At 41.1% G+C, this 14,965-nt stretch overlaps 1 protein-coding gene across 1 annotated transcript in view; it reads left to right on the top strand.

The window, feature by feature from the left end:
• Nucleotides 1–13,780, top strand: part of LOC117537139 (inaD-like protein) — a gene marked incomplete at its 3' end in the record, with an annotated part of 68,990 nt that extends 55,210 nt beyond the window's left edge. The window contains 3 exon segments of the mRNA XM_034202280.1: nt 6,844–6,932; nt 7,136–7,265; nt 13,655–13,780. Coding sequence (XP_034058171.1) covers nt 6,844–6,932; nt 7,136–7,265; nt 13,655–13,780 — 345 coding nt within the window.
• Between the last annotated feature and the right edge of the window lie 1,185 nt (nt 13,781–14,965).

The following is a 14,965-nucleotide window of genomic DNA, read 5'->3' as shown; positions in this document are numbered from 1 at the left end:
AAAGTAGAAAATATACATAGTGTGAACAGCTATCTTACCTGTTAACATGCATGTTAGGCTAACGTTGCCTTGGTTAGAGCCTGTTGCTGTTCTTTATTGCTTTGAATTCTTTAAAACAAATATTATCTTCTTAAACTTGTATGGTAGTCAGGAGCATCACATCCTAATGTTTGATATATTTAGAGGGAGGGAGGAAGGTTTCAAAATTCTGATTAGATACATTTCTACCATTTCTTTAATTCATGGTGGGTTCAGTAATCCCATGGTAATTGAGGACATAAGTCATCTAAATGACTAATGTAATCTTTATGACTTTCAGAAAGGACAGGAGACCCACAGGTGACTATCAAAGGACTAGCAGCAGCATGATGATGATGATGATGATGTTAAATGTGTTGTTTTAGGAACATCCATTGTAAATAAATGGAATTCAATAAACATTGAATAACATGCATGCAGTTTGTCTGTGCCTTTTCCTCCGTGTTGTCCTGGAATATAGTCTCCCCCATGGTTTGCTGTGCTGCCGGCGGATGCTCCAATCGCTCAGAGAAAGGAGTACAAATGTAAAGTTTCCCCACTGACACAGAGAGGAAGAAAGAATGGCTGGCTCAAGTCAGCAGGAGCAATTTAACTATCACAAAAGACAACAACAGCAACAACAACATATGTGAGGTAATCATATTTTTCACAAAACGAAGACTTAATGTCTGTTTAATCAAAATAAGGAACAGGGAGAGGCTTGCAAAGCTCTGGGAGGTGAGACTCAGGTGCAGAGTGAGGGTCTCATTGCAGGTCTTGAGGCTCCGTTGAATCCCCCTGGGGTTCTTGTGCTGAAAGAGGGAGACAGGAGAAAGGGTTAGATACATCTAGCAACCTATAGGATGGGAAATTGCTGACCTATTTTAAACTTACCTTGTGTTTTCACTCTCACTTAAGTCCCTCTCCCTTTGCCATCAATCCAAAATCAGCTGAGCTGCAACATAATACAGACAGGTAATAATCAACAGAATCCCAAGGACATCATATGGCTCTGCTAAAAACACTCACCCATAAGTTACGTTTTTGTTTACTGTTTGGAAGTCTCAAATATCCACTCTAAATCCATATCAATAGCGATGTATCACACAAATAGCTCTCTTCCTTATTATTGTGTAACATTCGTTAACTATATTATACTAGCTTGAACTCCAAAATGGATATCCTCATTTCACCACCTCCACCCACTACAATCACACGCCCCAATGTTATATTTAACTAATATGTAACTCCCTCCACCCCGGATAAAAGCACGTTAAGAAGCCCCCTTTCTCTAATTCCACAACGTTGGGTTGAAATAGCATTAAGAGAACGGATTAATAGGCTGTTCGTGGTCAACGTGTGTTGCTAACTTTAGCCGGTATCCTAGCCTCATCTGTCCGGTTGAAAATTAACGCAAGCATATGCCCATTGTAGAACAGGAAACAGAAGTTGGTCCAGGTTCTGGTCAACCCAAAATTGTGATAGAGAGAGAAACATGTTTTGTCATTCTGCCACCTCTAATGCTTACAGCAAGTAATTAATACCTCAGAAGGGAACTTCATGTACATGTAGGCTACGGTTTGTTAGCGGTTTGCTTAAACTACCCCTATAGCTATGTTGCCGGCTAGCAAACTCAGGCATTGCAAACAATAACGTGATATCAGAAAACTAGAAATGTATAACTCACCTGACACTGTGGCGTGCTATTCTCTTCATTCGAGTCTGTCATGTCCTGTAAATGTCAACGATAGATGTGTAATAAGAACGTCAACAGCCTGATGGCAACCGAAAATCCCTCTCTCATCTCAGATAGAAGATATGATTGGAGACGACCAGCCAATCATAATTGACCTTCTCGAGTTCTCCGATTGGTTGGTTTTGTGGCACATTTGTAACGCTGTGACAACTTGAGCGAGCGCAGGCAACGCTGAGCGCGCACAGGCTGGAGAGGTCGAGCGAGCGGGGGAGAGAGAGCGCGTACAGCGGTCTGCTTGCGCACGGAGCAGGAGTTTTATGAGAGAAAATATATTTCTCTGTGCTCAAAAATTTTCAAGCTCAATAGCATTTTCTATGCTCAACATGTTTCATTGCGTGCTCAGGATAGAGGCACAAATATAACGCCATAGGTATGAGGCATGCTACAATGCACGATCTGTTTGGTATTTTGAGCAGTACTTCATAGACATGTTTTTGATATATCTGAGACCTATAATGTATGCCTAAAAATAGTATAATAGGAGACCTTTTACATCTACATGCTACCACTGGCTCAGATAATGCAAAACAACAAAATAAGTTACCATAGCTATGCAGATGACACACACATGTACATAACCATTTAACCAGGAGACTATGCTCTAACTCAAACACTGAGTAAGTGCATTGAACAAATCAATGACTGGATGCGTCTGAACTTTCTCCAATTAAACAAAGACAAAACTGAGGTAATGCTTTTTGGAGCCAAGTCAGAACGTATAAAAGTTAGCGCTGAGCTTCAGTCTGCAATGTTCAAAACAACAGATAAAGCCAGAAATCTAGGTGTAGTCATGGACTCTGACCTGAGTTTCAACAGTCACATTAAAACAATTACTAAGTCAGCCTACTATCACCTAAAGTAGTGATTCTCAACCTTTTTACACCAAGTACCACCTGACAAAATAGGTGTCTCTCCAAGTACCACCATATGACCAATGTTAAAATACAGTCTATGTTCATGCAGGACTCAGAGGCAAATTTATTCATAATAACATTATTTATTGTCAGCCACAGCTACATGTACAAAGGGCAGTCTCTCTCTCTCTCGCACATCACTCACTCACTCACTCACTCACTCACTCACTCACTCACTCACTCACTCACTCACTCACTCACTCACTCACTCACTCACTCACTCACTCACACACTCACACACTCACTCACTCACTCACTCACTCACTCACTCACTCACTCACTCACTCACTCACTCACTCACTCACTCACACACTCACTCACTCACTCACACACACACCACAAGTGAGAATATGAAGAACAAAATAATAACTTATTCTCACACAACAAATGACAACTGTACACACATGTCATTTCCTATACCAAAGTTTGAATGTAGGCCTCCTGCAACCACCTACATTGTAACAGAAAATGTCCTCTTGGGAATTCAGTTCCACAATAATAATGAAGCCTCCAGGAGCAGATGAGCTCATCTTCAGTCTGCTGATGTTTGCTATTGCCATTTCTGTGGTGGCAAAGTCAAAAAGAAAAAAGAAAAGATAACAATTAAGGACAAGTGTGTGCTTTCTCAGCTTTTGACCTCGGTCACAGCCTTCTCTCCATCCTTTGAGCAAATGCCTTCTTCCTGAGTCACTTCTCTCCTCCATCACAGCGGCCGTGCATATCACTTTTGCGTTGCTTGCGGAGCCTGCGCTTGTGCTCGGTTGATGACTGTCCTCCTCCTCATTCACTTGTTCACTTTCGCTGGTAATATTCTCCTCTGTACCCCCTCCCACCCTGGACACAAACTGTTCACCCCCCTCCCCTCTGGCAGGAGGCTGCGCTCCATCGGGACCAGGACCTCTCGCCACCTGAACAGATGCTTCCCCTCCGCTACCGGCCTCTTAAGCAAGGCCCCCCCACTGACACTTTACCTGCCACATCTCTATATGCATTACATTAATGCACACAATGTTCATACTCCTTTCTGCACACATTCTTATTTGACATTTCATAGTTTATATTCTAAAATTCATTCATAGCATTCTATTTCCATGCAAATGACTGCTTTATTTAATTTGTATTGCTATTTAACTGTATTTTATTACGGTGTAAAAGATTAGATTTCTTGTTTTTTATATTTTATGTATGCGCCGTGACATCAAGTCAAATTCCTAGTAAGTGCGAACCTACCTGGCAATAAACCTGTTTCTGATTCTTCTGAATACCTCCCGTTTTGAGCCACGTTTTTAACATCATTCAGCTTTCTTCTTTCTTTAGCTTACTTGCAACGTTCGCTAATCGTTCGCGGGTAGTATGGTCGTCATTAGCAACGCTAATACGCTTTAAATTTGTTTCTAAATCTAAAAACAACAATAGCCAATTAGAACTTATTTAAACCACAGTTTCAATTATCTCAAGCTTATTTTCATTCGTTGTAGTATTTTGATAGTATGATTTATTTTGTAATGAATGTTATTCAATCAAGCCTCAAACTGATGGCACTTGTCCCGATAGCCTGTTTTAAATGGAAGATGTCTGAGGTCCTTACCACCAGCTGCTCTTGCAGTAATAAGTAGTGCACCTTTCTTACTGTCCTAAATGTGCACAATGTCGTGACTGCTTTTTGTCTTTTGTTTATTTAGTTGTGTTTTCTGTATTTTTTACGTCTGTGTTATGTGTAAGAACCGTTGCTGCCTTCTTGGCCAGGTCAGCGTTGTAAATGAGATGTTGTCTCAATGTTTTCATCTGGTTAAATAAAATAAAAAAATAAAAAAATTAGTTATATTTCAGACTCCTCCGCGTACCACTAGCGGGAGCTGGCGTACCACCAGTGGTACGCGTACCGCTGGCGTACCACCAGTGGTACGCGTACCGCTGGCGTACCACCAGTGGTACGTGTACCGCAGGTTCAGATCCACTGACCTAAATAATATATCTAGGATTAAAAGACTAATGTCACAGCAGGATTTGGAAAAACTTGTCCATGCTTTTATCTTCAGTAGACTGGACTACTACAATGGTGTCTTCACAGGTCTCACTAAAAAATCTATTAGGAAGCTGCAGCTGATTCAGAACGCCGCTACTCGAGTCCTCACTAACACTAAGAAAGTGGATCACATCACTCCAGTTCTGAAGTCTTTACACTGGCTTCCTGTGTGTCAAAGAATAGATTTCAAAATACTGCTGCTGGTTTATAAAGCACTGAATGGTTTAGGCCCAAAATACATTTCTGACCTCCTGCTAAATTATGAACCATCCAGATCTCTCAGGTCTTCAGGGACTGGTCAGCTTTCTGTCCCCAGATTCAACAGCTCGATGCTAGGCGATCCCTCGCCATGGAACACGATGTCATAACTCCAACTGACCTGCTCAGAACGCAAACATCACATGATGGTTAACACTGCTGCCCTGAACAGCTCTATGTCAAATCTGATGTAACTCCAATGGACACGGTCCGTTCGTCCCCAAATCTTCACTTGTATATCACCGGTCCATGCCTAAACAGCTCTACGCTAAAGCTGGGGTCTCATCATATGACGTTTCCACGGCATGGCATCCCTCACCATAAAACACAATGTAATCATAACTCAATGGAAAATCGTCCAAATGGCACCAAACTTCAGATGATGGCTAATGGTCCGGCCCTCAACAGCTTTATGTCAATTATGGGGTGTCATCATATGCCATTGCCATGGCGATAGATCACTCGCCATCAAGGCAAGGCAAGTTTATTTATATAGCACATTTCAACACAAGGCAATTCAAAGTGCTTTACAAAAATGAAAGACATTAAGAAATGGCATTTAAAATCAGTCATTAAAAAGAAAAGATAAAAAAAATAAACATTAAAAGAAAAAATACATGAATAAAAGTTACAGTGCAGTTTAAGATGTAAATAGTTCAATTAAAAGCAGCGACAAAAAGAAAAGTCTTCAGCCTGGATTTAAAAGTAGTCAGAGTTGCAGCGGACCTGCAGGTTTCTGGGAGTTTGTTCCAGATATTTGGAGCATAATAACTGAACGCTGCATCAAACAAAATGTTTATGTTACTGCTGTAACTCCTATAGACAATGTTCGATCGGCCTGAAACTTCCCACATTTGCCAACGGCCGAGTCCGGAAAACACCGTGACACGTCGATGTGCGGCCAACAGCCTGTGGAGCGTCGAAGACCCGCTCAACGCTGCTTGCAGCTTTAATTATATTTGAGTGTTTTTAAATGGCATTTTACAATATGTTTCTGCTGCACTATTTCTTAATGCTCTTAATATCTTTCATTTTTGTTAAACCTTTTGAATTGCCTTGTGTTGAAAGGTGCTATATAAATAAACTTGCCTTGCCTTAGAACGTTTACTGTAAAACAACAATAGTGCAGCTGTATAACTTGTATTATTACACAGTTGAATACTTGATTCTGATTGGTACATTTGGATATTTCAGAAGTTAAGTAAAGTTGCTATTTTTTGTTTTTCAATAATGACGCTGCTTATTACAGGACCACATACTGAATAAAAAATAGTAATTCAAAATGATTTTATTGAATTAAAAATGATCGTATTACTTCCACGTCCATAAAATACTCTGTTCAACGGCATACTAACGGTTGGAAGGAACTGTGAACAGACTTTGGCAGTTAAACCTTGATCCGTGCTGCCGTCATTTGAGATTACATTGCTCAATCAATCAATGTTTATTTATATAGCCCAATATCACTCATTGCTGTTGTCGCAGTTCCAGCGGTTGGTACGCCGCTTTAGGGGGGGCTTCCTGTGAACCAGTTGCACAATTGCATGGCTTATATTATTATTGTTATCAACTGATACAGTGCAAAATAACTCATATCTGAGGGCCTTTACATATTACACGATGTGAAGGAATTCATATGGATCTGAATTTTGTCAAGTTGAAGATGCAACATTTGTTTTATTCAACACAGTCTGTTACATTTCACAGTCTCAACTTGTAGCCCACAACATCTGGAGTGGTGTTGTTTATTCTTTTATGAAACAGGTTTATGAAGCGTTGCATATTTTCCTTATTGTGCTGCTCTGTTTTTATTGGTCCAATAAAATGTAAACTCTCTCTCCTCTCTGTCTCCTTCTCCCCTCCCTGTTCAGACGCAGTTGGTGTTTTTGTGAAACATGTGGTTCCTGGTAGTGCTGCAGATCAAAGCGGAAACATCCAAGTCCACGACCGCCTGCTCGCTGTAAGAGAAAGATTTCATCCAAAATATTATTATTAAATCGGTCAAACTTTTTAATCTGGACAAGATGTTCTCTGTCCATCTCATTTGACATGTAACAACTTCAGAGAGATTACAGATCAACCTGATCTGGCATATGTTATCACTCCGTTCCCTGTCTCTGTCTCTACTTGTCTTTCTCTCTGTACTCTTGTGTGACGCAACAGTTGAATGGCGTCAGTCTCCATGGTATGAACAATCAGGAAGTTCTGGAGGTGATGAAGGAGACGGGTCAAACTGTGCTGCTCAGTGTGGTCAGGAAGAAACCCAGAACCCTGGAGAGATCCCTGGATAAAGGTAGATGGATGGACACATAGATGCAAACAGACAGACACTGAGGGTCCCAATAGAGTTTGTTTTTTCACGACATATTGATATGTCAAGGCAAGTCAAAAGCATTGCAGTTGAACAAAGGCTGGAGAGAGGCCTCTTGAGACAGAGATATGGTAAATGTGGGTAGTTTCACCTGTGCTTTTTCACCTGCCATAACAAATTAAAATGTCTGGCAAAAAAGGGCATTTGACTTCTTCATTTTCTTCAGCCAGACTGTAACATGGAGAGATGACTGAATATAACACTGACTGTAATAGCAGCAAATTGTTCTGTTTTTAAGAGCATGTCCCATAATGCAACACATACTGTAGCAAATAAATCAGACAATTAAGTATTTCAATTATAAAGGAAATATGTGTTTACATCATTTGTGATCAAAACGTTTGAGACCCACTGAGATAACTTAGACTAAAATTAACTATCTAAACACTCAGAGTCCTTTACCTCACTGAGCCTCTCAGTCTGACAGGAGAGCTCTCCTCCACCCTGGTTGTAGAAACATCTACTTCTTATATCCGTTAGCGCAGCTAGCACCAGATTCTAATAACAACAGCGCCGGTACCGGTGCGCCCTCTCTTTCTCTCTTTCTCTCCCTCTCTCGCTCCCACGCTCGCACTTTGGCTGTGAGCTGCGGGCGCCAGATAAGCCAACATCCCCCACTTTCATCACTTGCAGCGCCCATCGTACAGGGCAAATTAAAAGTGTAACCGAGGTGAAAAAGGTGTTAAATTTACTTAATTATGAATGTTGTTACATCAAGGCCGAAAATTAGGATGAGCGCCAACGGTCAAAAATGTTTTTACCCCTCCCAGTGCTACCAGCACAGCGCCCCCCAGATCTGGCGCCCTAGGCGACCGCCCATGATGCCAAAAATCGGCCCTGCTTAGTACATAGTGGCAATGTCTCAAGATTTAGCAAAAATACACCTTTATTGAACATACAGTAACACAAATACTAAAAATCCACATAACAAACAATCAAAAATTAAAAAGGGTCGCCACTTATTATTATTTTAATAAAAAAGTTTTAAAAAAAAATTTAATTAAAAAAAATGTGGGTACCTGGCTGGGGCCCCCTAGCAGCGGTGCTGCACCGCCACTATTTGTATATAGGGGAAACACTGCTGAAGGTTAATCCATAGGTTAATCCAATGTGTCTGTGTCACTTTGAAATGATTTCTGATAATCCATGAGCAATAAACCAGCTTTTCCGTTTCCAGATGTCAGAGCGTGAGTCAGTTTTCGCTCTGGGCAAACTGCATGCGCATAGCCGCCACTTTTTTTTGGTAACGTTGGTGTGTGTGTGGAAATTCCCCTTCGATTCTATTGGCTCTAACGGTTAAAAAGAGATGTCAATCATCAAAATCGACCAATGGGTTCCAGAGAAACGGCAAAAACGCCCATTTCCACCCAAATCACCTCAGAGGTGGAGTTTCTTTTGCTAAACCTCTCTAAAAAGGTCACATGTCACTTGTTTTGCATCAATCTTGATACAGGGTACTTATTATATGTTGTACTTTGGATTCCTAAAGCTTTTAGTCTACCTATCCAAGGGTAGTTTTCACTCAAGTAAAACATATTTTTTGGACGGACACTATAATTTACAGTTTTTTAATATGTTCAATCTGAATTCTCTTTAAAATAAAAAACATCTATATTGATTCTGACTTTTCTACATCCAACTCACAGGTTTATCATTACTTTGAGAAAAAAGATAGAAGGGAAGATATGGTCATTTGTTCTGGGAATGTCATTTTCGAGCCTGAGACCTGAAAAACAGGGATGGGGTTCAACAGGTTAATAGTGAAAATCGGGCTCAAATGGTACAAGGGCTCTGTGGATTTTATTTCCCACTGAATCAGTAATCTGCTCCTGTGAGAGAAGTTCATTTTGAGCTTTTCTTCCTATTACCTGTCTGAAGTCTTTGTCCTGTCAAACAGATTAAGATGAAAAATGTTTTTATAACTAGGTGTAATTTTCCCAAAGTCTCTGCAGAAAGCTAGCGATTCCTCCTCTAGCATCCACAAAGGTTAATTTGCCATTTTTTTGTTCTGCTCTGATCAGCCTCCAGGACAGAGAGTCTGATTTTTAGAAACAGAAGAGCAATTTAGAGCTCTTATCTCCTTCAGACCTTTTTTTTAAATTTAATTACTAAAACAAACTGAGAACTCCGAGAAGCTGAGTTTTCAAATTCTTATATTTTGGTCATTGCCATAGCTCCTATAATCTACAAAGAGTAATGATTAGTTCAATTTTGATTAACTTGACAAGAAAATAAACTTCAATGTTATAAATCACCAACAGTATAATGTTTAGTCCGGTGGTCAATTGTCAGAGCAACTTGTTCCCTTACTGTGTTTAAATGCTGTGAAGTGGTCCCCAGCAGGGACATCAGAGATACTGCTCCAGCTCCTACAATGGTTTGGCTTGTTTGTACCAAATGTACCTGCATGTTTCTTGCTGTTCTGAGTGTAGTTCTGGTTTATGGTAAAAAGCTCTGGATAAAAGCGTGAAATAAGATAAAAACTTAATTTTTCCCCAGGGAAATGTGTGTGCACTGATGTGTGTGCACTGATGTGTGTGCACTGATGTGTGTGCACTGATGCTGTACAAAGTAGAACACGGTGGAAAAACAGTGTTTCACCAAGGCCAATGGTGGTGCTCCTTAGATGGTCCTATTTTCCAACGTGGAAACTTGAAACTGGTGTGTTCATGGCATTCATGTTTAAATGTGGAAACAACATAGTGTTGTAGTCAAGACCACCTTATCCGAGACCAGGGGGGGGTAGTGCTGAGGAGTGCTGAGGCGCATAGTGCGTAAAAGTGGCCAAAGCTCTGCTGACTCAATAACTGCAGATGTCCAGCTCTGGCATTAATATCAGAACAAAACTGTGGGAGCTTCATGGGTTTTCATGTCCAAGCAGCTGCATCAAGCCTTACATCAACAAGCACAATGCCAAGCGTCAGATGGAGGGGTGTAAAGCACGCCGCCACTGGACTCTGGAGCAGTGGAAACATGTTCTGTGGAGTGACCAATTAGCTTCTCTATCTGGCAGTCTGATGGACAAAACAAAAGGGAGACGCAAATCGGCTTAGAATGGCCATTTTAGCCATAGTCAATTCCCTCATTGTACGTCACCCTGTCATTCCCAATCTCCGCCAGTTTGTGAAGAATTTCCTCTGGCACGAAACTCAGAGGACGGAAAGGAAGGATCCTCCTGACACAGGCAGGCTCCACACAACAACACACTACACCGCAGACTTTACAACGCGCTGTACTACTGCTGAATGTCCTCGTTCTCGGCTCACAAAACCCAACCGCTCTCTCCGACTCACACTTTTTATTCAGGTTTGAAATCTGTCCGTTTCATGTTGGAAAATGATGATTGGAGGCCTAACTGGTTGGAATGACTGAATGGAATGACTGGGACAGATTGGCGTGTGGAGGTGCTTCAGACGAGCAGAAGAGCGTTACAAAGTGAGAGACTGTGTGAATATTATTCTAGTGTGTGCGTGCTTGTGTGTCTGAATGTACACTATATAGACGAAAGTATTAGGCCACCTACACATTACACCTACAGGAGCTTTTATGACATCCCATTCCAAATTCTTAGGCATTAACATGAAGTTGGTCCCCCTTTGCAGCTATAACAGCTTCCACTCTTCTGGGAAGGCTTTCTACAAGATGTTGGAGTGTGTCTGTGGGAATGTTTGCCCTAACATCCAGAAGAGCATTTGTGAGGTCAGACACTGATGTTGAATGAGAGGCTGGCTCTCCATTCTAGTTCATCCCAAAGGTGTTCATTGGGGTTGAGGTCAGGGCTCTGTGCGGGCCAGTCAAGTTCTTCCACACCAAACTCATCCAACCATGCCTTTATGGACCTTGCTTTGTGGGGCACAGTCATGCTGGAAAAGAAAAGGGCCTTCTTCGCCAAACTGTTTCCACAAAGTTGGAAGCATAGAATTGTCCAAAATGATTTGGTTAGATGAAGCATTAAGATTCCCCTTCACTGGAACTAAGGGGTCTAGGCGTCTTTGTTTTTGGACTCTATGAACTGGAAGACAAAAGTAAAAGACACCTGTCCACAGAATCAACAAATCAGATTACAACCTCTCCACCATGGGCAAGACTAAAGAGCTATCTAAGGACCTCAGCGACCAGACTGTAGACCTGCACCAGGCTAGGGATCGGCTACAAAACCATCAGAAAGCAGCTTGGAGAGAAGGAGACCACTGTTGGTGTGATTATTCGAAAATATAAAAAAAAGAGATGGGCATCAATCAACAATCAATCGCCGTCGGTCTGGGGCTCTGTAACGGAGGTTATCTCTGGGGCCGTAGATCTCGGTATCCGTAACATATTATATAGCTTCACTATTGGCGAAGTATATTCATTTGCTCCACGGTAAAACATTGCACAGGAAGCATTTTATATAAAAGAGGACAAGAGCTTGTGTGGCGTTCAAACCCGTTTATTGAACGGTTGACGTCAGTATGAGAACACATTAATCCTTAATGTCGGGTGAACAGTGTGATTAGCGTTTCTAGGAATTCATTAGATGTTTAGACTAAGCAATAAACATTTCGGTTATCAATTTGTCATATCATCCCTGCAGTAGTTAACATCATCCAAGAACTACACGGGAGGAACTTGTGAATGATCTCAAGGCAGCTGTGAGCACAGACCTAAGAAAACTATTGGGAACACACTACACCATCATGGATCAAATCCTGCAGCGCCTGAAGGCGCCCTGCTCAAGAAGAACATGAGAGGCCGTCTGAAGTTTGACAATGAACATCTGAATATTCAGAGAAGGCTTGGTAGAAGGTGATGAGGTCAGATGAGACCAACATCGAGATCTTTGGCATCAACTGGACACGCCGTGTTTGGAGGAAGAGAGATGCTGAGTATAACCCCAGAACACCATCCCCCCGTCAGCATGGAGGTGGAAACGTAATGCTTTGGGGTGTTTCTCTGCTAAGGGGACAGGACCACTTCCCTGCATCGAGGAGAGGATGGACGGGCCATGCACCATACAATCTTGTCCGATAGCCTCCTTCCCTCAGCCAGGACTCTGAACATGGGTCATGGAGGGGTCTTCCAGCAGGACAATGACCCTGAACATACGACCAAGGCAACACAGGAGCTGCTAAAGAAGAAGCACATTCAGGTGAGGGAGTGGGCCTAGCCAGTCTCCAGACCTTAATCCCATAGAACATCTATGGAGGGAGCTGAAGCTTCCAGAGGCCAAGCATCAGCCTCAACACCTTAAGGATTTGGAGAGGACCTTCAGAGAGGAGTGGACCAACATCCTTCCTGAGATGTGCACATACCTGGAGACCAGCTACAAAAGTGTCTGACCTCTGTGTGTCCAACAAGGGTTTCTCCACCAAGTACTAACACATGTTTTGCAATGGATCAAATACTTATTTCCCACAGTTTAATGCATATCAAAATCTATCTTTTATATAATGTCCATTTCTGGATTTTCTTTTTGATATTCTCACTCTCACTTTTAAAATAAACCTACCATTATGTGTGTGGTGTGTGTGTGGTGTGTGTGTGTGTGTGTGGTGTGTGGTGTGTGTAGTGTGTGTGTGTGTGTGTGTGTGTGTGTGTGTGTGTGTGTGTGTGTGTGTGTGTGTGTGTGTGTGTGTGTGTGTGTGTGTGTGTGTGTGTGTGTGTGTGTGTGTGTGTGTGTGTGTGTGTGTGTGTGTGGCCTCGCTGCGGGGACACTTTGGCGCTGTTCCGAGTTTGTTCTAATCTGTCAAAATGACGGACTGCTTTCAGATTTTTTCGTCATTGTTAAAAAAAGTCCGTCAGACGGAAAATATTCGGTTAACGCGACCTCTGAGTCCCAGCTGTCTTGTGAGGGTCACATTACATTCTTTACATACTGTCCAGTGTTTTTCTTGAGTGTTTGTGGGCAAACACACAAATATAATTTTATATTTTGAATAGACTCGATTACTACAACACTAATAGTCGCTACAAAGAAAATGTTTTTTAGACCTATTTTAAAATGTTTCCGAGTTGTTGTTCCAATTACTCCAATATTAACTAAAGTGTAACATTCTTTGTATCTGCCAAGTGATTTAGACTTGCCTAACGACTAACAAAGCCATCTGAAATCGTGACCTATCTGCCAGAGCTTATAAAGGTTACCAATAAGGTGGGAAAAAAACCGAATATGCATAATGCTAGACATGTAAACAGGTAACACGACTGTTGGGCCCCAGTTGAATCTAAAAAATGAAAACTATGTCAGTCTCTCCTGGAAGATTGTTATGCCCTGAGTGCTATAACAAGAATCAAATGTTTATTCCTATGTTTACTCTCTGTTTGTGTGTCAGTTGAGAGGGAGTCGTCTCATGTGTTTCTGAGGAGATCGTTGGAGGTCAATGCTCGCTCGTCTGGGTTTGGCTTTACAGCACCAAATGTGGAAAGATCGTACCCAAACACAACACAACAAACAAGGGGTAAGCGCACATGCACACTGCGGGCACAAGTAATCCCCTAATTGTTTTTACCGCAATTATTATATTTTGAATGATAATGGTTACACTTATTTTCATCAGTTGTTTTGTATGTTTCCTCTGAATCACAAAAATAAATACACACAGCTTATTTAACATACACAAATAATCATAGCAAGCAAATAAACATTTTCTAAAGGTTCATCCTCTGAGGAGGAGCAGGTTTTGTTTTTCAATATTTATTTATTTTTCAGCAGTTACAAGGTGAGACAATAGGGAAAGATTTAAGACATAACATAGTAAAACCCACAAAAGAATAAACAGCAGCACTAACAACCTTGTGTGGTACTCGTGTGAATACTTATTCTGTTATATGTATGCCCAGTTAAACACTGGATCATTCCGTTCATGTATGATTTCATTGGGGACCAGTTCCTGGCAAAGTCATCCAGAGTTCCTTGTATGACTTTTGACTACCTCTCCAATGGCAAAATGGACATCAGTTTTTCAAACCATAACAAAATATCAGGCGGATCTTCATCCAACCATTTCTGGAGAGTTGTGAGGCGTGCAGCATACAAAGCCATTTCAAAATGTCCTTATGTCTTTTACATTTGAAGCATAATGAAGAGCACATAGGATCATATTTACATCGAAAAGCTGGGGTAACATGTAGACTGTGAATAATCCTATATTGCCTCATCGGATTTATTAGAACATGTAATCTTCTTTGCATTTAAAAACATTTGTTGCCACATCTTATCATCCAAATGGGACCCAAAGTGTTCCCCCCAGAGTTAACATTAATAGCAGGCTTGTTAACAAACACTTGATCATAATTATATCTTTTAACTTTCTTCCTTAAAGAAGAAGCTTTTGGTATTTATTTTTCCAATTGATTTATGTTCAAAGCACTCTTATATATTGGTATGGATTGAATGTTACTCGTGATTTGTAGGTGGTGGAATAATTACGCATGGGGTAAAAGAAGTCCTGAGTTGTGAAAAGGACTAAATTAGTTATTTTATTTTAGCAATACGAGAAACCTTCCAGAATTTGAAATCCAAAGCAGAACAAGATTGAGCAAAATCAGGATTACACACAATTCCAACTGTGATTCAGACCTTGATGGATTGAAAACAATTATATTGCTTTCTACATGTAATACATAACACAAACAACTAAATA

This window comes from Gymnodraco acuticeps, unplaced genomic scaffold (genome assembly GCF_902827175.1).
Source record: "Gymnodraco acuticeps unplaced genomic scaffold, fGymAcu1.1, whole genome shotgun sequence".
Classification (NCBI taxonomy): Eukaryota; Metazoa; Chordata; class Actinopteri; order Perciformes; family Bathydraconidae; genus Gymnodraco; species Gymnodraco acuticeps.
Note: the sequence above shows the minus strand (reverse complement) of the source record. Positions and strands in the feature narration are given on the sequence as shown.